The sequence below is a fragment of the Diospyros lotus genome, chromosome 9 (assembly GCF_014633365.1).
Source record: "Diospyros lotus cultivar Yz01 chromosome 9, ASM1463336v1, whole genome shotgun sequence".
Lineage (NCBI taxonomy): Eukaryota > Viridiplantae > Streptophyta > Magnoliopsida > Ericales > Ebenaceae > Diospyros > Diospyros lotus.
This window is the reverse complement of record NC_068346.1, coordinates 1,616,334-1,641,499: the sequence shown is the minus strand read 5'-3', so window position 1 is coordinate 1,641,499 and position 25,166 is coordinate 1,616,334. Positions and strand designations below refer to the sequence as shown.

Here is a 25,166-nt window from a genome sequence, read left to right as displayed (position 1 = left end):
GCAGTGACAAAGCAAGAGCCAAAGTTTTTCTTTTTCTTTTCTGTTTTTGTTTTTGTTTTTTTCACTGAGAACTGCAACCAAAGGACACGACACACGCAAAAACCACAAGCCTGCGGCCATCTTCTAACTACAAACTCATCTCTCTTCTTCATTTCCTTGTATAAGAAACCACAAATGAGAAAGATAAAAGTGACGTTTGAGGCATCTCTACTGAACTGATAAGACATGAAACATCGGATCTAATAATATTCCCTGCTTGCCAAGCAGTAGAAATTCCATTCCGAAACTTCAATGAGTTGATGCTGATAACTCTTTAAGTTCTTGAACCAGCCAGTAGAAAAAGAGACGAGTGTGGCGGCAATGACTGGCAGCAACACCACAGGGCACCACCACCACCAGCACCTGAAAAGCTACTACAAGTGCTGCGAATCAAAGTTTTTTATTCAGATAGTAGCAATTGTTGTGCTGATGATGTTTGCTGGGCTGGTGTCTGGGCTCACTTTAGGTCTCATGTCAATGAGCCAGGTTGATCTTGAAGTTCTTGCTAAATCTGGAACCCCCAGGGACCGTCTTCATGCTTGTAACTACACTTTTCTTCTCCTTATTTTTCCTGCAGATCAATGAAAGAGGTTGTTTGTGATCAGTTGATTTGGTAACTTCAATCTAATCCGAATTATAGAAGCACTATCAACCAACTTCAAGGAAGCAACAGCCATTTTTAGACCTCTAGTTGGATGATATTTTGGCCCCAGAGACAAACTAGGATTGGTGTCATGAATAACAAATATAGTGTCCATTTTATGCTACTGCTTGCTTGCAGATATAGAGTGATATTGAGCAGTGAATAGTGCAAATATTTACAGCTATTACTTTCTCAAAACAGCAAAGATTTTGCCAGTTGTGAAGAGACAGCATCGACTGCTCTACACCCTTTTAATCTCCAATGCCGCTGCTATGGAGGTAAATTTCTTCTTCTTTTTTTCCTTTTTGATAAATAAACAAGAAGCCATGGAGGAAAATTCTATTGCCAATTTGAACAATTTTATAAGCATAATAGTGTATTTAATGCAAACACTTTTGTTACCAGGCATTCCCTATTTTTCTTGATAATTTGATACCAGATTTGGGTGCAATTCTCATTTCAGTGACACTGATACTACTATTTGGTGAGGTAAGTCAACTTCACTGGTGTTGGGGAACATCTTAGTATTACTTATACCAAATCCAATCCTTCTGCATTAATAAATGCAGCTCTTTAATGGTAAAGATGAAGAAACTGTTATGTCGTTTTACTTCCTCATACAGATTATACCACAATCTGTTTGTTCCCGATATGGCTTGGTGATTGAAGCAACAGTGGCCCCAGTAGTTCGGGTTCTTGTTTGGATTTGCTTCCCTGTGACCTATCCAATAAGCAAGGTGATATCTGATACCACCAGAGCTCCTCTTGCTACAGAGCTTTCTTCTTTGTTCCTAATAATGAGTTGTCCTTACAGCTACTAGACATTTTGTTGGGAAAAGGGCACGGACCTTTATTTCGTCGAGCTGAGTTGAAAACACTGGTAGACCTGCACAGTGCAGAGATATCCATTTTCTTGCTTACAAATGTCAAGATAGTTCCCCCCAGGAGAATCATACTTCAATCCAGTCATTCAAGTGGCAAAAGGAGATGATGTTTCTTTAGTTGCGTTTAGTATTCCACCTAATGAACAATCAGATGATTCATTTTCTTCACTTTGCTTGCAAGCAGGCTGGAAAAGGAGGAGAATTGTCACAGAATGAGATAACAGTTATAGCTGGAGCGCTTGAGCTCACTGAAAAAACAGCAAAAGATGCAATGACTCCTTTATCTGAAACTTTTTCCATTGACATCAATGCCAAACTTGACAGGTATGTATATCTTCTTGAAGCAAGATAGTTGTATGTCCTTATTTATTATCATTGAGATGATAGGAGCCACTGCATATTTGTAAGTATACAAGGGTTTGATAAATCTGATCATCGAGACAGGGCACAGCAGAGTACCAGTTTATTATGAGCAGCCAAACAACATTATTGGACTCATTCTGGTAAGTCCAGTTGATTTACTACAGTATTCCACAAGTAACTTCTATACTCATTTGATGATTATATGAAGCCCACCGTTCTACTCTATACTCTGCTGGTAACAACCTTTTTCCCAGTCCATATCAGCTCTAAAGTATGAGTTTTATTGATTTTCATAATTTCATTCCAGATTTCCACTTCATGCATCATACTAGTTTTTGTTGGCTAGGCATGGGATCATCCTATAATTCACATGAAGAGATAAAAGGAGATCAAATCTTTGCATCTGTACTGAAATTGTGATGAACAATGAAGCCCCTCAAAATAACTAAGTTCTTAAGATGTCATCAGAATCTTCAGATGTTATCTAAGTTCTTACTAGCTTCTTCATGATTAAATAAAACTCATTGGGAATCTTTAGCACATAAGGTACAATTATTTTTGGTTCATAATTACAACTTAATGACCCCACCTAGTGGGATTAAGGTTTGTAAGCACAACTTAATGGAGTAATAGGAACCAGTGGAAATGTAGAGCAGTACAGAAGAACTCGTCCTGAATCTAGCCTGCAGATTAGTAAGTCCATCAACACCATTGACTACATATATAGCCCATGTGTTTCCCTTGATTGTGTCCAACGATTAAGTTGGCTTAAAAGTAAACATCCACTATTAAGTGTACATGTTCCCTTCAGTAGTTTGATACATTGATCTCATTCTACATTTCTGATTGTTGTACTTCATCTTTTGTTTAAACAAAAATACATTACCCAGTCTCAGCTGGGAAAACCACCCCCCAAGCAAGATTCTGGGTCACTTTTAATAGGATCTGCCTTCCCACCACCATCCACAGCAAGCTAACTCTGGTCATAGACACCTCGGCCGCCTCCAAATAAGATATGTCTTTTTTCTCGGCTAGGTGCAGCTCCTAAGGTCATGAAATTCTGAAGTTGAACGCTGCATCCACCCAACCTTCATCCTTGGCTTGGAGATGTAGATGAAATCCATTTTGCCAACTGGGTCTCCTACCACTTGCAAGCATTTCTTAATTTACTTCAAGAATATCCTTTGACAGGACAGGAGGACATAAGGGAGGAAAGTGATAGAACTCTTCTCAAAAATTGATTGAACTTTCACTCAAAAACAGTAGGAATTCCTCACTTACAGTAGCTTCAACAATGGATGTAGCAAAAACAATGAAAGAAAAACCAAATAGGCCTATTCGAGAGGGCCTCTCTCTCCCACGACTTCTCTAACAGAATTTTCCACACCTCTCTCTCCTTCTCTTCTCCCTTATATACTTACTCCTCCCACTCGTTCCAGCCACATGCTAGAATATTCTCTTCTAACTAACTTGTGACTTTTTTTAGCCTTGGGTCATTTTACTTGGTTGCCCCCCCCTCCCTTTGGGTCCCCCACCCCTTTTCCCCTCCTTCTTTCTCCTCTGATATGTTTGTTTAATGGGAGTCCTAACAAAAAACCCATCATGAAGGATCGTGTTTACCATTCATCCTTTTTATGGTGCCCTTTTTGGAGAAAGAATCTCAAGAATAAGCACACCTCCCAAAGTTCTCTTCTATGTGTGGATAGCTGCGCTTGATGCATCATGAATATTGATAATTAAGGAAGATTTGTACACCTCCATAGGTGCTTTGGCATGTAAGTGAATCATATTCTTCCAATTTCATGTTTCATTTTGGGTCTACAATGGCCCATGCCTCTGATAAGCCACCGGTAGGTGTACCGGACCTACCATAGACCAGCAAGCATGAAGGGGAGAATAGGGAATTAGCACATGCAAGGTTGTGACAACCAGCATGTGTGCATGGGGGGTAGTTTTGTAATCCATAGGCTGAGGGAATAATCTGCATGTGCAAGGGAATTCAGTTAGAGAGGGGCAAAGGAGCAATATAAAGAGCTGAGAAGAAGAGGGAGGGGGTAGCTAGTTTTTGATAGAAGAATTGGGAGAGTAAGGGCCTCTCGAATGCCCTGGTTTGTTCTTGTTTTCTGTTGAAAAGTATTGGAAACTATTGATATTTGATTGTTGTTTGGATTTGCTATATGGTATCCTATCAATTTGGTATCAGAGCATCATCGATCCTAATGGTCAACTTGACGGATCGAGTAGGGGAATTGGAAGGGAGGATGGACAGCTTGCAATGGGGAATGGATGCCATGAGGAGTGAGGTTCAATCAGTGGGGAAGAAGGTAGCGAGCTTGCTGAAACAGTTCACTTGGATGAGAGCAAGGTGGGAAGAGCAGGAACGGGAGAGAAAGAACAAGGAGAGACGGGAGGAGCTCAAGGCGATGTTGAGGAATAGGTTCAAGCCCGTGCAGGAAGGCACGGTGGAAGAAAGGGTCCTTGCATTTCGACAGTGGGGGTTCGTCAAGGACTACCGCCTTGGTTTCGAGACTCTGACCTCACCTCTCACAGGCATGCCAAAGGCATTGCTAGAGGGCCATTGTATCAACGGAATAGAGCCGGTCATCCGAGCCGAGAAGAGGGTGTCGAGGCCAATTGGGCTGGAGCAGATGATGGACCTAGCCCAACCAATTGAGGAGATGAATCTGGTGATTCGTGGAAGCATTTTTGGACCCGGCCCAAACAAAGGTCAGGCCCCTTCGTCCCCAATTTCGAATCACCAGTGGGTAGTGATATTGCCTCCTCTGATGATGGCACAAAAATCGGTGATGCCCAGCCCCGCCTCATCACACTGGCCTCCGGCTGTCGCTAAGGTGACGGGTGAGGAGTTGGGAGTGGCGGTGTTGGCTGACGAGGAGAAGACAGACACAGCAACACGGTGTTTTGAGGGTGCTGCACTTCCATGGGCCCAGTGGGAGCAAAGGAGACGAAGAGAGATTCGTGTGGGTAAGAAAGCAAACCTGAAAGACGAAGCCATAGGGCGCCGCCATCACATCTCTGCTCAAGCAATGGCGAAGAAGAAAAAGCCAGTGACTAGACAACCACAAGATGACAGCAAAAGCGTCAAGAAGAAACGCAGGAAGAAGAAGAATCTTCAGAAATACAAAGCTTAAGTCCCAACCAAAGACACTGCGATGCCAATTTAGTCCGATTCGGACGCTGACGATGATTCCTCCTCCGGTGAGACCAAGCCTGAGAAGATTCAAAAACTTCTCGAGCCCTACACTAGGTACCAGCGTATTAACTTCCTTGTCGGCGCCGCCGTGCCCGACGCTTTCCTCTGCACTCGCTTCCGCGATGCCGCGGATCACGACATATCTCGTCGCAAGCTCGTCGTCTACGGCCTCACACGGGACACGAAGCGAGAAACTTTAGTCTCTACCTTCGAGTCATACGGCGAGATTGAGGATTGCAAAGTCATCTTCGACCGGGTCATGGGCAAGACCAAGGGCTACAGCTTCGTCCAATTCAAGACGAGGCAGGAAGCGGCCAAGGCATTAAAGCAGCCGAGGAAAAAGATCAAGAATCTGATGTCAAGTACGACAGTTCTGGTAACGTCCAAGGAGGGCATCGTACCAATGATTGGGGCACCATCAAGGGTCCAGCAATCTTCTACCACTTTTGATGAGAACAATCTGGAGGACATTTACAATCTCCTTCATTTTTTGAGAGGGAAACCATGAGGGAAGTGGGCATGGTGGAATAAACTTGTCCAAAGGCCTTTCGAGGAAGGTGATGAGAGAGGACTTAAGTTGGTGCAGTCAATTTTGAGGCCAATTATGTTAAGAAGAACGAAATTTAGCATAGACCGAGATGGCAGGCCAATTATTGTTCTTCCGCCAGCAGAAATTAAGGTGATTTATTGTGAACTCACAGAGGCTGAAAAAGATTTCTACAAGGCCTTGTTTAAAAGATCCAAGGTGAAATTTGACCAATTTGTTGAGCAAGGACGAGTTCTCCATAACTATGCTTCTATTCTGGAACTACTATTGCGTCTTCGCCAGTGCTGCGACCACCCATTTCTTGTGATGAGCCAAGGTGATACTCAAGAGTATTCGGATTTGAATAAGCTTGCCAAGCAGTTCCTTAAGGTTGATCGGGAAGTGGGGCCCAGGTGGGAGAAGTTTCAGTGACCATACTGGAGGGCACATTTGTTAACAGGTTGAAGCCAAAAATCAGGACAGAAGTTAAGGTGTTACGGCCATCAGGTTTATTGCAAATCAGGGAGATTGCCCAGCGAATTGAAGACAAGATTCACATACTCCAAGCCCAAGTGGGTCCTGGACCACCTGGGAGCCCTACGATTCAGCAACAATTTCCTATTTTTCACCTTGAGGCATAGTTATCAAAGGCGCGAGGCGCCAGTTTGGCGCCTCGCCTTGGCCAAGGCGAGGCGGTTTTGGCGAGGCCCTCGCCTTGCGCGCCTAGGCGCTAGGGCGTGAGGCGCGCCTGGGCGTGCCTCATGAAACTGAGGTTTTCTACTTAAATCTTGCAGCCCAATCGCGCTTGCCTCTCTTCCCGACTGCATCCAGCCACGCTTGCCTCTCCTCTCCAGCTCGCTGCTCGCTGCTCGCTCCTCACTCCTCCCGACTATAGCATCTACCGTGCTTGCCTCTCCTCCCAACTCGCTGCTCGCTGGCCCTCGCTGCTTGCTCGCCCTCCCTGCTCGCTCGCCCTCGCCCGATCTTCCATTCTTCCTCTTCCTCTCTAGCCCTAGCCGCGCGGCCGCGCCTACCTCCTCTCTTCCTCTTCTCTCCAGCTCGCCCTCGCCCGATCTTCTTCTTCCTCTCCTCTCCAGCTGCGACCCCCTCCTCTCTTTCTCTCCAGCCCCAGCCCGATCCTCCTCTTCCTCTCTGCCGCGCCTGCCTCCTCTCTTCCTCTCCTCTCCAGCTCGCTGCTTGCTCGATCTTCCTCTCCAGTCTCCAGCCGCGCCCTTTCTTCTATTCTCCTCTGCTGAGTCTGCCCACGCCACGGTCTTCTCCTCTCTTCCTCGCCTCTTCTCATCTGCTCTTGAGCTCTTCAAGTTGAAGCTGCTAAGGGCCTAAAGCTGCCGCCGCCGCTGCCCACATCTTCTCCTATATTCATAATTTCAAATTGTAAGTTCTTTAATTGTATTTTATTTGTTTATTTCTTGCATTTTTGCTTAATTTATTTTGCTGGCAGCTGGTTGCTGAAATTTGCTTTTAAGTCTTTATAATTTATTTCTATAATTAGGAGAATTTTGATGAAATTGGAACTGTGTTGCAACAGCCCAATAAATGACGTCAACCACTTCCAAAACGGACCCGGCATGGAATTATTTTGAAGCTGATCCTAATGATAGAAATACCACCACATGTAAATTTTGTCGTAAAGTAACAAAAGGTGGTATATTTCGGGCGAAACAACATCTTGTGGGCGGTTTTAGGAATACTAAAGCTTGTCCAAAATGTCCTCCATCAGTAAAAGAAGAGATTGGAGAGTACATGCAAAAGAAGAAAAATAACAGGGATGAGCGAAATATAGCATCGTTAGATGATGATATTCAATTTGGTGAAGGGTATGATGATGATGATGATGAGCCGCTGCCTCAAAGTAGAAAAAGACCCAATGTATCTACCGGAAGTGGAAGCGGTACTGGTAGTATTGGTAGTGTTAAAGGGCCAACACAAAAAGGTCCACTTGATGTTTTTCTTAAAGACCCAGAAGTTAATGTGTTGAAAAGCAAGGGCAAAGGAAAGCAAACAAGGTTGGGTGAGCATGATTTTGCAAAAAAAGAGTTAAGAGCTCGAGTTTGTAGAAGTTTTGCACGATGGATGTATGATGCAGGCATTCCATTCAATGCAGTGACATATGACAGTTTTAAAGTATTTATAGAAACAGTTGGTCAGTATGGTCCAGGTGTGAAGCCGCCTAGTTACCATGAAGTCAGGGTTCCCCTTCTCAAACAAGAGGTGCAAGCCACTCGTGAAATGATGAAAGATCATGAAGAGGCGTGGGCCAAATATGGATGTTCCATTTTGTCAGATGGCTGGAAAGACAAGAGGGAAAGGACATTGATTAACTTTTTAGTCAATTCTCCTAAAGGAAGTATGTTCTTGGAGTCTGTTGATGGTTCTAGCTATTCAAAGACTGGGGAAAAGATGTTTCAATTATTAAGTAAATGTGTGGAAAAGATTGGAGTAAGAAATGTGGTGCAAGTGGTCACCGATAGTGCTTCAAACAATGTTTTAGCAGGTATGAAATTCATTTTTGTAATTTGTATTATGTTTATAAATAGAACAATTTGAATATTCATTAGATATTTATTATTTACTAATATCTTGTTAATTTCACTCTAAATAATAACAGGAAGATTTTTGGAGGCAAAATATCCTACGTTGTTTTGGACACCATGTGCAGCGCACTGTTTGGATTTAATGTTGGAAGATATTTTCAAGTTACCTAATATGAAGAAGACATTTGAGAGAGCTGTTATGGTGAATAGCTATATCTATACTCGTTCGGGTCTAGTAAACATGCTTAGAAGGTTTACTGACAAGAAAGAGTTGTTGAGGCCTACAAAAACACGGTTTGCAACTGCCTTTATCACTTTGGGCAGGATGCATAGTCTGAAAAGCAACCTTAGAAGGATGTTTACCTCCGAGGAGTGGATGACAAGCAAGTGGGTAAAAGAAGCGGGGGCTAAAAAGGTTGTAGAAGTGATTTTGATGCCTTCATTTTGGAACAATGTTGTATTTGCTTTAAAGGTGGCTGGTCCATTGGTGCGTGTATTGCGCTTAGTGGATGGTGAGAAGAAGCCTGCTATGGGATACATATATGAGGCCGTGGATAGGGCCAAAGAAGCGATTGCTAACTCTTTTAATGGGGATGAAAAGAAGTATGCACCCATTTTTCAGATTATTGATAATCGATGGGATGTTCAGCTTCATCGCCCCTTGCACGCAGCTGGTTGGTACTTGAACCCAGAATATTTCTACAAGGCTGAACGTATAGATCCAGAGATCATGACTGGCTTATATGAATGCATTAGAAAGTTAAATCCAGATATAAAGGTTCAAGACCAAATTGATGCTGAGCTTTCGATGTATAACAATGCAGATGGGTTCTTTGGAAACTATATGGCTATTAGAAAGAGAGCTGAGAAATCACCAGGTACACATATATATATTACATTATATATATAATCATTCTAGATAATAGATAATAACTAACCCATGAATTTTATTGGACAGCTGAATGGTGGGCTTCATATGGAATGTCAACACCCACGTTGCAAAAATTTGCAATTAAAATTCTTAGCTTGACTTGTAGTTCATCTGGGTGTGAACGTAATTGGAGTGTGTTTGAAAATGTAAGTGCCTTGTACATATACACTTACAATTTTTATTAATAGTTGGTTTGTTTCATGTAACTTATTCTTAGTATGTTTTTGCATAAATTGTTGCAGCTTCATACTAAACGGAGAAACAAGCTTGATCAACTTCGTTTAAACGACTTGGTGTTTGTGAAATACAATAGAGCATTGAGGTGTTGATATCAAATGCGTGATACCATTGACCCTATCATATTGACCGATATTGATGAAAGCAATGAATGGTTGACTGGAAAACTTGATGAGGAGAATGATAAAGATGATGAAACTGTTTTTCCAGATGACATTGGGGATGGGTTGACATGGAGTAATGTTGTTGCGGCTGCAGGAGTTGGAGAGCCTAGTTATCAATTTAGAACTAAACAAACTCGATCACAATTGGGATCAACTTCGGTTTCGACTTCAAAGCGGCGAGTAACTCAAGAGATTGAAGAGGAGGAAAGTGAGGCAGGGACCGAAGATGATGAAGACTTAGAAGAGGGAGAAGAATTGAGAGATGAAGAAGAAGATGAAGGGGTGATTGAAGGGGATGATGAAGATATTGACCTTGATGTTGATGATCTCCTCGATGATGATTGATTAAAAAACTTTTTTATATTGATTGTGGACTTGTAGTGTTTATGTGTTTGTTTAGAACTTTGCATTATAATTGGTACTTGGTAAAGTTTAAGACTTTAAGTTTGAACTTTGATGATGTTTCTAGTTTAGAATTTGCATGATGAATGAATTAACTTTGATATTGTTAGTTTATAGAATTTGAAGATAATGAATCATGAATGATATGAATGTGTTATTATTGATAATTTGATAGTTGTTTATGATTTTACAAGATTTTGAGTTTTTTTCCTAAAAGATGCGCCTCGCTTCGCAAAGGCGCGCCTCGCCTCGTGCGCCTCGCGCCTCAAGCTCCAGGACCTTTTGCGCCTCGCGCCTTTCAGAACTATGCCTTGAGGACAAGGTGAAAGTGCGGGAGGGGAGTAATGATAGGCCACCAGTGTACCGGACCTACCATAGACCAGCAAGCATGAAGGGGAGAATAGGGAATTAGCACATGCAGGTTGTTACAACCAGCATGTGCGCATGGGAGGTAGTTTTGTAATCCATAGGCTGAGGGAATAATCTGCATGTACAAGGGAATTCAGTTAGAGAGGGGTAGAGGAGCAGTATAAAGAGCTGAGAAGAAGAGGGAGAGGGTAGCTAGTTTTTGATAGAAGAATTGGGAGAATAAAGGCCTCTCGAATGCCCTGGTTTGTTCTTGTTTTCTACTGAAAAGTATTGGAAACTATTGATATTTGATTGTTGTTTGGATTTGCTATCTGGTATCCTATCAGCCTCCTAAGTGTCCATGTATTTACCCTCTTGGCATGAGAGCTGCCCATCTACCTTGTGGAGGTAAATTTGGATTACTCTCTCTTTGTGCCTTGGTGATCTATACGCCGGGGGGGGGGGGGGGGGGGGGCTTTCAAGGTCATGGAGTGTTTAGTTCTACAGCAAAGGAGCATCATCATCACCATTTTGTTTGCCCCTTCTTGTGTATCCACAATCACATCTTACTTTATTGCAGGAACTCCTGATTTCCGGCATACTCTTTTGCATAGTTTTTGTTATTTGGCTTCTCTTATATCTATTACTTACACCTCCCAACTCCACCAAAAACAAAACAAAAACCTTGTAACTCACTCTCTCATATTTACATGGAAACTACAGGTGAAGAATTTATTAACAATCAATCCAGCAGACAAGCTTCCTGTAAAGAACATCACCATTCGTTCAATTCCAAGGTATCATGACTTCCAGAATGGAAGTTTAGTTCATTAAAACTGCATTGGATTTCAATGGAAGTCTCAAAAGTGGATCATATGAAAAACATCTTATTTTCAGCTAATTTTATAAATTTAATTAGACACTCTAACTTGGCTAATTTCCTTAACTCAAGCACGATGATCTCTCTCTCTCTCTCTCCCTCTCTCTCTCTCTCTTATTTTGGGCTAGGAAATGCTTAGGGATGTTAATTGTCTGTATTTGTTACTTTTAAGAAAAAGGCAACAACTTAGTGCAGCAGCACAACAGAGTGTCAAAATCTAATTCTGACAGGTGATAATTCTCCTCAATCCAAGAAGAATTGGGGAATATTTAGGGAGCGTTTGTTAATCAAGATATAGGGTGGAAAAGCCAAGATATGGGATGCATTCCGAACTTCTATTCTTTTCAACATGTTTGTGTTAAGCTTATCTGACCATTCTAGGAAAAATCATTAATGATCTCTTATCTTGATTTTTCAAGATATGCATATCTCTTCTCCCCCTCAAGATAAGCATATCTTGGTACCTACATATAAGAAAAAAATGACGTATGTGTCCTCTAATGTATTCCAAAGAATTTAACAAACAGTTTGATAAAAATCTTGGAATATTTCCCAACTTTATTTTGATCATTCCATATCTTGGTCCGAAAATCATTCCAAACTTATCTTGATACTCCCTTATCTTGCTCATTTTAACAAACGCTACCTTAGGAAGAACTAAAGGGAGAGGGAAAAGAGAAAAAGAGAGAGAGAATTGGCGGAAGAGAGAATGAATATATTGATAATTCTATGGATGTCTTGGGAGAGTGGCATTAGAGCTATATATTCTGCTCCAGCTCACCCCTAGGCGCCAAAGGCCACTTGCCCAATTTACAAATATTTGAATTCAACTTGTCTAACTACCTAACAATCAACTAATTACAATTGAGCCCCCCATTTACAATCATTCCCGTGACACACAGCTAGCCAAAGTTTGCACTGTGAGATGAATTCTAATAGTAAGCCAAGTGGAAGATTTGTTTTCTGGTATCAGGTTGCACAAGGATTGGATAGGTTATTATTCCATGGTATACTTGAAATTTTTCTCTTGACTGGCTCATCAAATTTCTAGTCTCTTCAGTTGGGTTGAAACCCCAGGAGTACATTGGTATATGGATGATCCTTGAACGCAACCATTTAATGCCAGATGCTTAAATAACTTAAACTGAAGGTGCCAATTTGTGATTGCAGTTTAATGATTTTTTAGTTCCATCTTTATCCTGGAACTTCAGACATCTTCCTCAATCACGCGATGAGGATGCAAAGGTTTTGTTGCTTCAAAGCATGTCCTATATACTGCTCAAAACTCTGCTAGTGTCTGAAATCCATTCAACTTATTAAACAGTAACTAAAGCATCTTACTCAATCCAAGCACAAATACCTGTTGAGGGGCCTTTTACCAGGGTTTTGGAGACAATGCCCCTATATGACATACTAAATGAGTTTCAGAAGGGTCTCAGCCATATGGCTGCTGTGGTAAAACAGCAGTCACAGCATATTGACAAAGTGGAGCAAACAGCCAACAAACATTCAACAGGTGGTCGGTACTAATTTCAATATGCAAAATGGCTAGCATAGAATCTGCTTGCAGTTTCTATAGTTTTGATATTTTATGGAACATGTTTCCTCCATTTGAACAAATTATAGATTCGATAAGGGAAGTGAGACTACAAATTCACAGTGAAAGGCCACCTCAAAAGAAAAGCTTGAAGAGCAGGAGATCGCTAAAGAACTAGCAGAATTTGCCTGGGAGCTCAAATGTTTCACACAGAGTATCCTTGAAGAGCAGGAGATGGTTAGATCATTTTCACTCAGAGGTCCTGCAGATTAATGACAATTCACTCTCAACACTTGCTGGAGATGGAGAAGTTATTGGCATAATAACTATCAAAGATGTCATTGAGAAGTTGATAAAAGTAAGAAGACTAATTCCACCAGTAGTGTCTTCTTTTAGTATCCTCTCAAAAATATTCATCCTTTTGGTTTGTTTATGCAGGAGGAGATCTATGATGAGACTGATCATCATGACAGCCATTCATAGCCTGGTTTTCTTCTGACTCAAAGAGCCAAAATATGAGCTATATATGATAGAGGAAGTACATGTATTCAGATACAAGACCCTAGTACAAGAAGTTGAATGTGTTGACAACATGACCCTCAATCTATCTTCCAAGAATCAGGGCTCATAACTGAGATTGATTTATTAAACAGGGCAATAACAAAACTAAAACAATATATATATATATATATATTAAATTTTAGAATATAAAGCAAACAGAAAAAGTAATAAAAGTCTAAATAAGAAACTAATCTTATGATTCTGTATATTTTGCATACTCAAACGGGTAAACATTTCCAAAGTTCAAAGACAGGTTCTGTAATTAAAGGCAGCCTAAAAATGCACTGGAAGCAATACTTCCATGGACCATGCGATTGATATTGGAGAAAATCAGAATAAATAGAACAAATTCATACCATATGTGAAAGAAAAATGACTGGGAAGAAAGCAGCTTCTCCTGCCATGCTTCAAGTGAAGTGCCCAGAGCAAGAGATTATTACTTATGCACATGGACAAGTTTCTTACAAGTTATCTTTCCCATTATAAATAGTCCATATCCAATAACTCAGTGAGTGAATATCATCTGCAACCCGGCAAGCAAACCAGATTTACCATCCAACATACTTCTGATTTAAGCTACACTAAGTCTCCTCTAGCACGGCCCCTTCCCCACCGGCGCCGACGAGACCTCCTCTTCCTTCCATCCTTTTTCGCCTTAACCTTCTCTTTCAAGTCCCTCTCACCTCGCCTTTTGTACATCTTAAAGGTTATTTGTCTGTCTGCAGCCATCTTCCTCACCTTCTCAGTAATCTCCGCTGCAATCTGTCTATTGTACAGCTTCCTCAGACCCCTCATAAGCTTGGCAAAAGTATCTGGTTGGGGCATCAAGTCTGCATCCATCATGTCCAAACAGTACGAGCAAGCCTCCTTCACGTGTCCATTTGAGAACAGTGCATGAATCCATATTGTCCAAGCATATACATTAAGTTCACATCCCTTGGTCACCACGCAACTCCAAACATCTTTGCACATTTCAAGTTTATCTGCTCTTAGTAGGGTATTCAGTAGCTCTTTCAAGGTGCCATATTGAGGAGCAGATAGAAGGCCTCTTCCAACCATTTCTTTGAAGTAGTCACAAGCTTCAACCAGACAGCTTTGCTCAAGAAACCCATGAATCATAATGACAAAGGTATCAAGCCCCGGGCTTAACCCTTCTGTGTCCAAATTGTTCCAAAGTTGAACACCTTGTTTAACCTCTCCCAACTTGCATGCAACTCGAATTAAAATGTTGTAGATATTTAGATCAGGGTAGCAACCAATTTTCCGCATCTCCTCAACAAGCTCCAAACACTCCTCCAGTTCGTTCTTCTTCTCATGTGCCATTATAATATGTAAATAAGTCATCTGATTTGGAGTATGCCCCTTCTGCATCATACAATCCAAAAGCTCATAACCCCTATCAATCTTTCCCCACTTACAGAAGCCACTAATCAAAGTAGTGTAAGTCACAACATCTGCCTCGCAGCCACTCCTTTGCATATCCATCAGAACCCGCATTGCCTCCTCCAGTTTCTCCTGAGAACAAAGGGCCTGAATCAAAATTGTGAAGGATGTCACATTTGGTTCACAACCTTTCCTCCTCATCTCTTGTAAAAGATCAAATGCATCAGCCATTTTCCCTGCAACAGCATACCCATTAAGTAGATTGTTATAGACCACAATGTCCGGCTCAAAACCCGCTTCTCTCATCTGGACCAGCACAAATTTCGCCTCCATAAGCTTCCCTTCTCTACACCAACCATACAACAACGAAGTAAAATGCTTGATACTTGGTGTAAACCTCATCCGCATTTCATCAAACAGGGAAGCTGCTTCTTTTACACAGCCATTCTTGCACAAGGCATCCAATAAACACCCAAAAGCATATTCATCTGGCTCACACCCATACTTGGGCATCTCATCCAATACCTCAATCGCCTTCTTCACCATTCTCGCCGATGCAAATCTCCTCATCAGCACAATAAACAGTTCAGGAGCAATGAGCTGCGGGTTCTCTCTCCTCATCTCCTCAATCAGCGCCCAAACGGCACCAAATTGCCTCATCTTCCCCAAACTCTTGACCATGGCCTTGTACACATCGTAACCGTGCCTGTAACCCGGTTGCTTCGAAGCCCACACAAAGAACCTGTATCCCAAGTTTCCGGCGTCGCCACAACGATTCAGGACGCGCTCTGTTAGGCCCGACCTGACGACGATGCCGGATTCTTTCAAAGCGTGTTCCAGTTTTGCAACCCTGGTGTGAAATTTTCTCAGGATTCTGTACGCCTTCTCGACATCGCCCGAGAACTCGTCGTGGCTGCGGTCATCAGTGGAGTTGTCGGGTTTGTTCTCGAGGCAGACGAGACCGAACCCTCCTTCTCTGGCTTTTGGAGACGTGTGATTAGGGCTGAAATTCGATAACTTTCGGAACGAATTAATTTGGAAATAGGGTTCGGATGATCCATGAAATCGACTAGAGGAGTATGATCCTCCGGCCACGAAGTCAAAGCGGCTGTTTGGTTGGGAGGAAAATGGGAAGAAACGGTATTTGTTGCAGAGAACCGCTGCTTTTGAAGAAAACCGCCGCATTTTGAATGGGGAATATCTGCACTGGGTTTCATCTCATCTCATAGCTTCTGTGCTTTTCGCACTGATGCAAATGTTTTCTTCAGCTTTCAAGCCTCATCTTCCGGGATGAAGCTGAAGCAGAGAAGAAATCTACGAACTACGAGTGCGGAGTGCCTTGCAATACACTGGTTTCTTCCCTCAACTCCATCTAAAGTTATCCACTAAATTTGATTGGTAAAACCCTATCACTTCGACTTTAAATCTATTGAATATTTAATTTTTATAATTTATATTTATTAATTAATATTGAATGTATAATAAATGTACAAGTATGTAAAAATAAAACAGTAAAATAAAGCAATAAAACACCATGTCTAACAACCGTCAAAGTACATACTCACCAATAGATAGATCGTGAGTTGTCGGTCGAGGCAAAGAGAACGAGGAAAGGTAAGTTGGTCATAAGTCGTCGATAAGAGCAAAAAGGACAAGAAATGATGGATCGGTCGTGGATTATCGATTGAAGAAAGAGAATGATGAGTGAGTTGTGACTTGCAGGTCGTTAGTCAGAGCCAAGAAGAGTTGGAATTGGTTAAAGTGGCGACAACCGATAAGAGACTCAATTCTTCTATTTAGATTGACGAGAAATAAGAGACGAAAGCAAAGACAATAACTGAAAGTGAAGATAAAGACAGAATAAATGATTGGTTTGATTGGTTTTTATTTCATTTCTTCTATTTCCAACTCACCTTGCATATAACTATCAGGATCACTCGAGACAAGGATGACTAATGGGAGACTCGATTCTTCTATTTGGGTTGATAGGAGACAAAAGACGAGCAAAAATGACGGTCGAAGACAAAAGAAAAAAATGAAGGAAATGATCGGTTCAATCAGTTCTTATTATGTTCTTCTTTTTTTCTTTTTCTATCTCATCTTATGTGTAAGTCACAAATTATTTTAAAACAAATTAGGTAGTCAATAGATATAAATTATAAATATTAAGTATTTAATAGGTCAAATTTAAAATTATGATAAGTTTTTCATGTAAAGTTTAAGAGAAAAATATGAAATTGGCCGAATTTGATTTATATGATGGGTTTGGGTAAACATATTTATTTATTAAGGGGATGTTTGTTAACCAAGATAAGAGGGAGAAAAGGTTAGATATGGGAAGCATTCCGAATGTTTGGTATTTCCAACGTGTTTGTTAACCTTATCTAACCATTTTCGGAAAAGGCCTCACGTGACCTCTTATCTCCTCATTTCAAGATAAATTTATCCGACCTCCCTCTCGGATAAATTTATCTTGCTCTTTCAAGATAAGGCTGAATTACTTATTTACCCCTTGTAAGATAATTAATGTCATTTAGTGCATTTTAAAGATTTAAATTTATTAAAAAATCTTATTTATTTAACTCTTATAATTAATATTTTTTAATATATTTTTAAATTATTATATGTTTTGACAATTTTTAAAATTTAAATGACATTATTCATTTCATTGATTTTTAAAATTTAAATTTCTCTCTCTATATATATTTTATTTAACTCTTTTCAACTCTTTTTAAATTTATTTTTGAACATGAATTTGAAAAATAAAATATTATTTTTAATTTTAATCTTAATTTTTTTGACAATTCATATTAATCATAAAATACTATTTTAATCATAAATTTGATAATAGGGATATTTTGGTAAAAAAATTCTTATCTTGGTGCTTATCATATGTATTAACAAACACATGGAAAGAAAAAATACAATTATTAGTAGATTCTAAAAAATTTAACAAACAGTCTGATAGAAATTTTAGAATGCTTCCCGACCTTATCTTGATTATTCCATATCTTAATTCAGAAAGCATCACAATCTTATCTTGATACCACCTTATTTTGTTCATTTTAACAAACGCCCCTAAATTGAACAGTTACATATAATAATAGAAATAAATGATTAAATACATTACTCAACTAGTATTAATATTAAAAAAATAAGAGCACAAGTATTGATGTGAGTAAGGGAAAGATAAATCTAGTTTATCTACATTTATGTCTATCATGTGTATTCCCTGATTTGCATAGTTTACGGTGCGGAAGAGCTGATGGAATCGAAATAAGAGAAAAAGAAGACAAAACGACCAACGGTGAGACAAGCTCAAACAAAGACGGGAAAAGCATATTTATGTCTTTAAATTTTTGTAGTTTTTTTTTTTTGGTGAAATTTTAAATTTTTTATAATTCTAAATGTGCTCTTAAATTTAGGTTAAAGGCCCTTAAACTTTTGCATTTTTTTCTTATCAAACTCTAAACTTTTCATAATTCTAAATATGTATTCGAACTACATAAAATCACTCATTTAAACACATAAATAGTAAATTATACGCATGCGTGCTAACATGACAGTTTTTCAAAATTTCTTTAACTTCATCTTTCTCTTTTTTTTCGACATCTCCTTTCTCTCCAGTGTCTCTTGAGCTCCCTCTTTTTCTCTGATGGCATCTTCTTAGCTCATTCTCTTTTCGGTGTCTCCTCAACTCTCTTTCTCTCTCTTCGACTGTGTTTCCTCTCTTTCTGATATCTCCTACATTTCTTGCCAGAAATGCTACCCCAAACTAGCCCATCTTTGATCCCCTAGATGGCGAGATGATCATCAACTCAAGTACGTCAATGACCTATCTAACTCAACTAGCCTATGTAATTCAATTGGAAGAGACATAGGAGACACGAAAAAGAGAGAGAGAAAAAAAATTGAGGAAATGTCAAAAAACTATATATAATGTCAGTATACACACATATCACTTGTTATACAAGCATTTAAATAAATAATTTTACATAATTTAGGAGCACATTTGAAACTAAAAAATTTTAAGGACATAAATATGTTTTTGACTTAAGCTCAATGGCATATTTGTAATCACGAAAAATTTAGGATTGTACGACAAAAAAAGCACAAAGGTTCATAGCTACAAATATGCTTTTGGCCAACAAAGATAATATTGAATTTAATATTGTGTCTCCCATGGGATTTGAGCGTTAGGCAACTATATTTAGGCAAGGTTTAGAGATAAAATGGCTAAAGATGTTATCACCATGGTCCATTAAAGATTACTCACAATGATTTAAACGACTCCTGCATGCAACATGAGTAATAGAGTGTCAAACTGAGCTTGCAAAGCCTAGCTAACAGGCAAGACAAGGATTAGACAAGGTTTATTGTGGGTATCTTTATTGATACCAATTTAACCCTGATATATAGTAAAAACAAAACAAAAAATTGAATAATGGAATACATATTGAACTATTTTAAATGAAAAATAAACAATGCTAACATGCCTTCTTCTCAGCAGAATCCTGCAAGCAAGTTGTACACTTCAGAGTCAGTGAACAAGGCAGCTGAAGGTAAAAGCTACTTCTCTTTCAACCCAAACCAATCTCCATATCGTAGAGCTGAATTTGGCACTTCATTTAACAGGTGGAGCTCTGTAATATGCCGGCACGGTCGCCGGGAAGAACATTTGCCTGACTCCTTCAGCCTTTATGATCGGGAATATGATCCCAGATGCGGCCTGCAAGAGATAGAGAGATACTAAGGGCCCGTTTGATTTTGCATTCGTGTCCTGTTTTCTGTTCTATGTTCATGTAACGACCTGAAGACAGCATGACTTACTGAAATTAATCTAGCTCCAATCCACAGACGTTTAGGCGATGGGAAGGGTACTAAGAGACGGCCTACACCATATACAGCCACCGCGAAGAAATGGAGCACCAAGCTCAGTGGACGCGGGTTTAGACCAGAGAGTAGACCCACAGGACCTGCCGAGTATACACCTCCAAGGCTCAAGTAATCAAAGCATGCTTGTCGCATTTCCTTCCTTGCTTGATCTGGAGAAGCACAAAACACCTTATAGAGGGCTCCGGCCAAAGTGTTTATGGTGGATGCCACAGGCTGCAGAAGAAGGAAACCAAACATAAAGAAACTCCACCAAGAGTGAGGAGGAATATATCCATGGCAAAGATCTGAGTTCAGCTTACCTTCCGTAAGGTATAAAAGGATTCAAGATATCGGCACAGTGAAGCCGAATCATTCAGGTCATGTAGAGGCTTAAGCAGATCCCGTAAGACAACAACATCGGAGAGAGCCACAGTCATTCCTCCACCAGTTAAAGGATGGCGCATGTTGAAAGCATCACCCATTAACAATGCTCCAGGAGTAGGGTAGGGAGCTGCCGGCATACTTCTATTGGGCATTGTCCTGATATTTCCCTTATCGATGGCAGCTATAAAAGCATCGTGCAACTCAGGTGGGATCTGAGAAATTGTTACGATGATTAATCCAACGGAGTGGTCTAAAGCACCCAAAAGATGTTCTCGTTAAACTAGTTCGATAGATTGAAACGAGAGATACCTGGGGAGCCACCATGGTCTTTAAATAGTTTGCCAATTCACCATTAGCAACTGAAGGGATCTTCTGACCAGGCACATCAACCAAGCAACGAACCTCTGTACTACTTATTGGATAAAATAAAATGGGCGAGGGATCTGCTAGAATAACATGCCCATGATTTGGAAATGGGAGCTCCCGGTTCTCCAAGATCAGGCCAACGAAGCAAGAGGGCACATCCACCTGTAAAACATGGAAGTGATTAATCAACATTCAGCAAATTATTCGCACTGCAAGAGGATAATAATTCCCGGCCAAACTCTGTCAGAATTTTACCTTAGGCTTGCAAAGAGAACGGCGCAAATTTGAGAAGCATCCGTCACACACAATTGTAAGAGGAGCATAAGCCTTAAGCTCTTCACCGGTCTTGGTTTTATATCGAACCCCCTTGACAGTTCCATTTTCTTCAAGCAGGGATGTCACAGTTCCTTGTTCTAATCTTACACTGGATATAAAATAAAACACAGAATGAGGAAAATAGAATGGATAACAAAGTAATGAAACAACAGAAGTTAACAATGATTTACAATATATCAGACTAGACAAGTTGATTCAGTAGGTATTTGAAAACTAATGTGATGAAGCTCTTCATTTTGTTTGAAATAAAAGGTCAAAGAGTTGCCATATCATATTGATCTTTAGCATTGGGGGAGGGAATTCTCAGGACATAGAAGCTGATTACTTGAATATATATATAATATACTACCCTAATCAACAAGAGCCATGTTGAGACAAAGTTAGGTTGAGTCCCAAAATCACATAAAAGAGGTCCAGAGAATCTGAAACCTAACGCCAAAAGGCAACAGCAGTTTCTTGAAATTAACTTATTTTATAATAAAAGGAGTTCTAAGGAATTTGGAATTGCAATTTGTGCAAAATCTTTATGTGAATCCTCCAATTGGAGGCAGCGTTTCAGTAATTAAACTACATCTTGGTGAATGTTACCTTTAAAATTGAGCCAGGTGCTCAGCCATGTTATTACGTATAAACAACAACAGATCAAATCTTAATCAATTTAGGCGGGGTTGGTTAGATGGATTCTAGCTTGCTAATTATCTCTCTTTGAAATTATTACTATAATCAGTTTGTTAAACGAGTAAGTAATGGTGGCAAGAGAGATACTTTGGAAGGGCATCCGTCTTTTCTCTCATCCTTTGTATGAACCGTCCATTGTGGAAACTTCTTCCAGCCACATCTGAGTGAAACTTCTCCAAGGGATAGGAAAGTCTAGTATTTCTCCCTTCCTTGAAAAGAGCATATCCAAGCACTCTCTGGGCATCAATTCCCTCCACACAATCTGAAATCAATTGCACATGCTTTGGATATAAGAAACCAAAGTAGACCATCCATGGAGGACAGAAGCAGGACCCAGGGCCAAACTTAGAAGGCTAATTTCGATTATAAACTATGGAAAATAGGGTTAAGTTCATGCTTAATTAATAATTACCCTCGAGGCCTAATTCGACTAGCTTCAGGTATCCTCCAGGCTGCAACAATTCGCCAACGATTCTGTCTGGTTCTGTCAAATCCCTTTCGATTACATGAACTCGCCTCCCTTCCTGCAATATATCGCGGTAATTGGGTTGGCATTCAAGGTTTTTCCTCAGAAAGAAATACAAATTAATTGGTCTCACAGTATTGTGTGTTCTTCAGCGAACGAATTGCCTTAGGGGAACACAACATATATGCACGAAATTGAACATGTTGTTGTCTCCCAGCTTATAGGCACTAAAACAGCACAGAAAGGGAAAACAAAAGATAAAAGAAAGCAATGGCTTGATCAAACGTAAGTTCGGCTCTTTGACAAAGGAAGCACCTTTCTTACTTAACCCATTCAAATCAAACAGCTAGCTAATTATAAAGCTTCTTGAAAGTTAAGCTGTGTTTGTTTTGAGGGAAAATGGGATGGTTGCTCCTAACAGGTCTCCTTCTTTCCCGGAAAACTAGCAACATACGCAGAGAGAAAACAAACGTAAAATTTTGAAGAAGTTTTTTTCTCTGTCCCCATTTGTTTCGTCTCCCGAGAAGGAATGTTTTTCCGAGGAGCCAAACAGGAAAAGAAGGAAAAAGAAACTAGAAGAGATCAGACCTTGCCGAGGGTGTGAGAGAGGGCAGCGCCGGCCACACCAGCTCCGACGATGATGACGTCGGAAACCGGTCCTCCTTCTGGCCGGGCCTCGCCGGCGTTGGAGCTGCGGACGCAATCATTTCGGATCTCATCAAACCCACTCCCCTGGCCTCTCCGGCTCCGGCGCAGAACGAAGAGTGAAAGAAAACCAAGAAGAGAAGCCAAGAAAGCTCCGACGATGTACACGTAATTTTCCTCTGCCATTCCTTAGCCCTCTGCTGCAATTGCAAATGCCGGTTCTCGGACTTCTCAGTCTTCTCTTCTTCTCTCTGTGTCAAGCTTATCAAGCTCAGGCGGTGGTGGTGGTGGTGGTGGTGGACGAGAGCGGCGTTTTATAGGAGAGCGGTGGAGGTGGTGGTGGTTGGCCCTGAACCTCCTTGGATCAAGTGTTCTAATTTTGGGTTTGATTTTTACTATTTTTTGTCACTTGCTAATGACCCGCTTACATACTTCACAAGTTTAATTAAGTGAAAATTTTATATATTAATAGGAAGCCCCGGAACATAAATTTTTCTTAAATTATATGTTACAATTTTAGATTGAAAATAAATCACAATCAAATTATTAATCATATAAACGAATACAAAAATGTAACGTGAAAAATTAAAATCGAAAGAAATTAAGAGAAAAAAAATAAAATATTACTATAATAAATTATATTCTAATTAAAAGATAAATCTCAATCATAATTAAATTTAAAATCCTAATCATTATCAAATTAAAAACCTCTCAAATTTAAATTCTAGTCACAATTATAATACTATAGAGATTTAAGATATCAAAAATAAATCACAAATAATATCGATAAAAATAACCCAAAATATAGAAAATCCAAGCAAAGTTGGACCACGCGGATGGTGTGAGGGAGAAGAATAAGATACGTTTAAGCAAATAATAAGATACGTGTAAGTATTTCATAATATATTGCTTGGAGTGGAGCCCTTAATTTGGACATATAAATAGACAAATATAGACCCATTTTGTTTAAGATTTATACACTAGGCATGCCCAATCATGCCCTTGCGAAAACGATTATGGATTAATTAAAAGTAGGATAGCGTTAATTATTATTGGCCAAAATTATATTTTTATATTTTTTACTTAAATTTTTTATTATTTTAATTATATATTTAGATATATATTTTAAAGTCAATTTAACCTCTGTAATTCGATTTTTTTTTCTTGTGGTAACTCAAATTTTGCATTATTTTGATTATATAATTGTATTTATATTTTTAAGTCAATTTAATTATTTTTTTATATATTAAAATATAAAAATTAAATTAACTTGAAAATATAGTACATGAGTGTAATAAAAGAAATGAAAAATTTGAGTTACCATATGAAAAAAAAAATCAAATTACAAACATTACATTAAGTCCAAAATATAAATATAAGGATGTAATTAAAATAATAAAAAATTCAAGTAATCACAAAAAAAATTATAAAAATACAAAGATAAAAATATGAATTTGGCCATTATTATTATTCTAGGGGTAATTGTTAAAAAATAATGATTTTATTTTATTTTTAGATAAATTGTATTTATTACATCACCTATAATTAAAAATATTTGAATGTTAAAATAAAATATAATAAATACATGTTATTTGTATTTAAAGAAGAGAATGAATGTTTGATTATCAAGAATGCTATTTTAACACTAGGAGTGAAGCTTGACGTTACATTTCTACATTGATATATTATATATTTATATTAATTAAATATAAAATATAATAATACATTAATATATAAATATCATGCGAGTGTCACTTTTAAATATTTAAATAATATTTTTATTTCATTAAAATTAAAGAAAAAAGACAAAGAGAAAACAAGTAAGTCCATAAAGGATGCTAACTTACCTCTTCAGAGGAAAAGTCACCCCACAAATTTGCGTATTCCATCGACCGATGACCATGAGAACCAAACAAATACTCTTAGCACTCTTTGTTGGGATGTTTAAGAAAAATTCTGATTAATCTTAAAAATTATTTTGTATTTTTATTATGAATTTTTTATTTAATGTGAAATCCTATTTATTAGTCAATTGTTAATTTTAGAATTTTTCATGTAAAATCTCTTATGTTTAAATGTGATTGGATGGTTTGTTTTCTCATCTTATTTTTCAACACTCTTAGATAGCATTTAATTAAAATTAGTAAAATAAGATTATATCGGGATAAAATTGAAATATTTTTTACACCAAAATATAAAATTGTCAAGATAAGAATGAGAAATATTTTAAGATTTTTATTAAATTATTTATTAACTTTTTTAGAATGCATGGAGAGAAATATGAGTCATTTTTTTTTTATCTGTAAAATTCAAAATGAATTTATTTTAAGGGAGAAGAGATAAATTTATCTAAAAAATCTCAAATAAAAAGTCACGTATTTTTTTTTCAAAAATTATCAAATTAATTTAATAAATATAATAAAAAATATTTTTATTCAGAATACTTTTCATATTTTATTTTTTTTAAAACAAATTTTTAGTTAACAAACATTACATAAATATATATATATATATATTAATATTTTGTGGGTCATTATTAATTGCGCTTTATGAAAACTCAACTACGTAACCTAACTTAGGCTGGTCCAATAAATACTCATACAGTGCAAGTGCCTGCCATCCGTGTCAAGTGGCAAACAACAAAAGCAAACCCTATTCATGTGAATTTTCTTTCCTAGCACTTCAAATTAATTTACACCCAACTAAATCTATTCTATTTTACCCTTTATCCAACCCATAGCCTGTCTCG

At 38.7% G+C, this 25,166-nt stretch overlaps 5 protein-coding genes and 1 long non-coding RNA gene across 7 annotated transcripts; 4 read left to right on the top strand and 2 right to left on the bottom strand.

Moving 5' to 3' along the window:
* Positions 1-43: 43 nt before the first annotated feature.
* LOC127809826 (putative pentatricopeptide repeat-containing protein At5g65820) lies at positions 44-16,043 on the bottom strand. Of its 2 annotated transcripts, XM_052348957.1 has the most exons (3): positions 13,641-16,043; positions 1,531-1,751; positions 44-610 (listed from the first exon to the last, which is right to left on the bottom strand). In XM_052348957.1, exon 1 carries the CDS (start codon positions 15,850-15,852, stop codon positions 13,861-13,863), a length of 1,992 nt encoding a protein of 663 aa, XP_052204917.1. In that variant the 5' UTR covers positions 15,853-16,043; the 3' UTR covers positions 44-610; positions 1,531-1,751; positions 13,641-13,860. The 2 variants fall into 2 exon arrangements, with proteins under 2 accessions (XP_052204917.1, XP_052204918.1); XM_052348958.1 differs by lacking the exon at positions 1,531-1,751.
* On the top strand, positions 361-1,616 carry LOC127809837 (DUF21 domain-containing protein At2g14520-like). The gene is made up of 4 exons (XM_052348969.1): positions 361-580; positions 884-960; positions 1,088-1,171; positions 1,252-1,616. Exons 1-4 carry the CDS (start codon positions 361-363, stop codon positions 1,501-1,503), a joined length of 633 nt encoding a protein of 210 aa, XP_052204929.1. The 3' UTR covers positions 1,504-1,616.
* LOC127809831 (uncharacterized) lies at positions 1,694-6,318 on the top strand. Its single transcript, XM_052348964.1, has 2 exons — positions 1,694-1,890; positions 2,011-6,318. The coding sequence occupies exon 2, from the start codon at positions 4,107-4,109 to the stop codon at positions 5,079-5,081; it is 975 nt and encodes a 324-aa protein (XP_052204924.1). The 5' UTR covers positions 1,694-1,890; positions 2,011-4,106; the 3' UTR covers positions 5,082-6,318.
* LOC127809839 (uncharacterized) lies at positions 1,900-13,373 on the top strand. The gene is made up of 3 exons (XR_008025290.1): positions 1,900-2,069; positions 12,357-13,081; positions 13,162-13,373. It is a non-coding gene; the product is annotated as an uncharacterized LOC127809839 (long non-coding RNA).
* Positions 7,083-9,499, top strand: LOC127809828 (uncharacterized). Its single transcript, XM_052348959.1, has 4 exons — positions 7,083-8,184; positions 8,299-9,102; positions 9,183-9,301; positions 9,398-9,499. The coding sequence occupies exons 1-4, from the start codon at positions 7,227-7,229 to the stop codon at positions 9,482-9,484; spliced, it is 1,968 nt and encodes a 655-aa protein (XP_052204919.1). The 5' UTR covers positions 7,083-7,226; the 3' UTR covers positions 9,485-9,499.
* Positions 16,044-18,895: 2,852 nt separating the features above from the next.
* On the bottom strand, positions 18,896-22,797 carry LOC127809180 (squalene epoxidase 3-like). The gene is made up of 8 exons (XM_052347933.1): positions 22,361-22,797; positions 21,719-21,830; positions 21,394-21,568; positions 20,548-20,716; positions 20,236-20,454; positions 19,863-20,138; positions 19,498-19,776; positions 18,896-19,396 (listed from the first exon to the last, which is right to left on the bottom strand). The coding sequence occupies exons 1-8, from the start codon at positions 22,601-22,603 to the stop codon at positions 19,292-19,294; spliced, it is 1,578 nt and encodes a 525-aa protein (XP_052203893.1). The 5' UTR covers positions 22,604-22,797; the 3' UTR covers positions 18,896-19,291.
* Positions 22,798-25,166: the final 2,369 nt, after the last annotated feature.

What these genes read in the sequence shown, in the direction of transcription:
- LOC127809837 (XM_052348969.1), top strand. Translation starts at nt 361, where the DNA reads ATGACTGGCAGCAACACCACAGGGCACCACCACCACCAGCACCTGAAA. An exon ending in CAGGGACCGTCTTCATGCTT is followed by an intron (nt 581 to 883) that starts GTAACTACACTT and finishes TTCTCAAAACAG; the next exon opens with CAAAGATTTTGCCAGTTGTG. An exon ending in CCAATGCCGCTGCTATGGAG is followed by an intron (nt 961 to 1,087) that starts GTAAATTTCTTC and finishes TTTTGTTACCAG; the next exon opens with GCATTCCCTATTTTTCTTGA.
- LOC127809831 (XM_052348964.1), top strand. Translation starts at nt 4,107, where the DNA reads ATGGTATCCTATCAATTTGGTATCAGAGCATCATCGATCCTAATGGTC.
- LOC127809828 (XM_052348959.1), top strand. Translation starts at nt 7,227, where the DNA reads ATGACGTCAACCACTTCCAAAACGGACCCGGCATGGAATTATTTTGAA. An exon ending in TTCAAACAATGTTTTAGCAG is followed by an intron (nt 8,185 to 8,298) that starts GTATGAAATTCA and finishes AAATAATAACAG; the next exon opens with GAAGATTTTTGGAGGCAAAA. An exon ending in ATTGGAGTGTGTTTGAAAAT is followed by an intron (nt 9,302 to 9,397) that starts GTAAGTGCCTTG and finishes AAATTGTTGCAG; the next exon opens with CTTCATACTAAACGGAGAAA.
- LOC127809826 (XM_052348957.1), bottom strand. Translation starts at nt 15,852, where the DNA reads ATGCGGCGGTTTTCTTCAAAAGCAGCGGTTCTCTGCAACAAATACCGT.
- LOC127809180 (XM_052347933.1), bottom strand. Translation starts at nt 22,603, where the DNA reads ATGGCAGAGGAAAATTACGTGTACATCGTCGGAGCTTTCTTGGCTTCT. An exon ending in TCTCTCACACCCTCGGCAAG is followed by an intron (nt 21,831 to 22,360) that starts GTCTGATCTCTT and finishes GATATATTGCAG; the next exon opens with GAAGGGAGGCGAGTTCATGT. An exon ending in AGACCATGGTGGCTCCCCAG is followed by an intron (nt 20,139 to 20,235) that starts GTATCTCTCGTT and finishes ACAATTTCTCAG; the next exon opens with ATCCCACCTGAGTTGCACGA.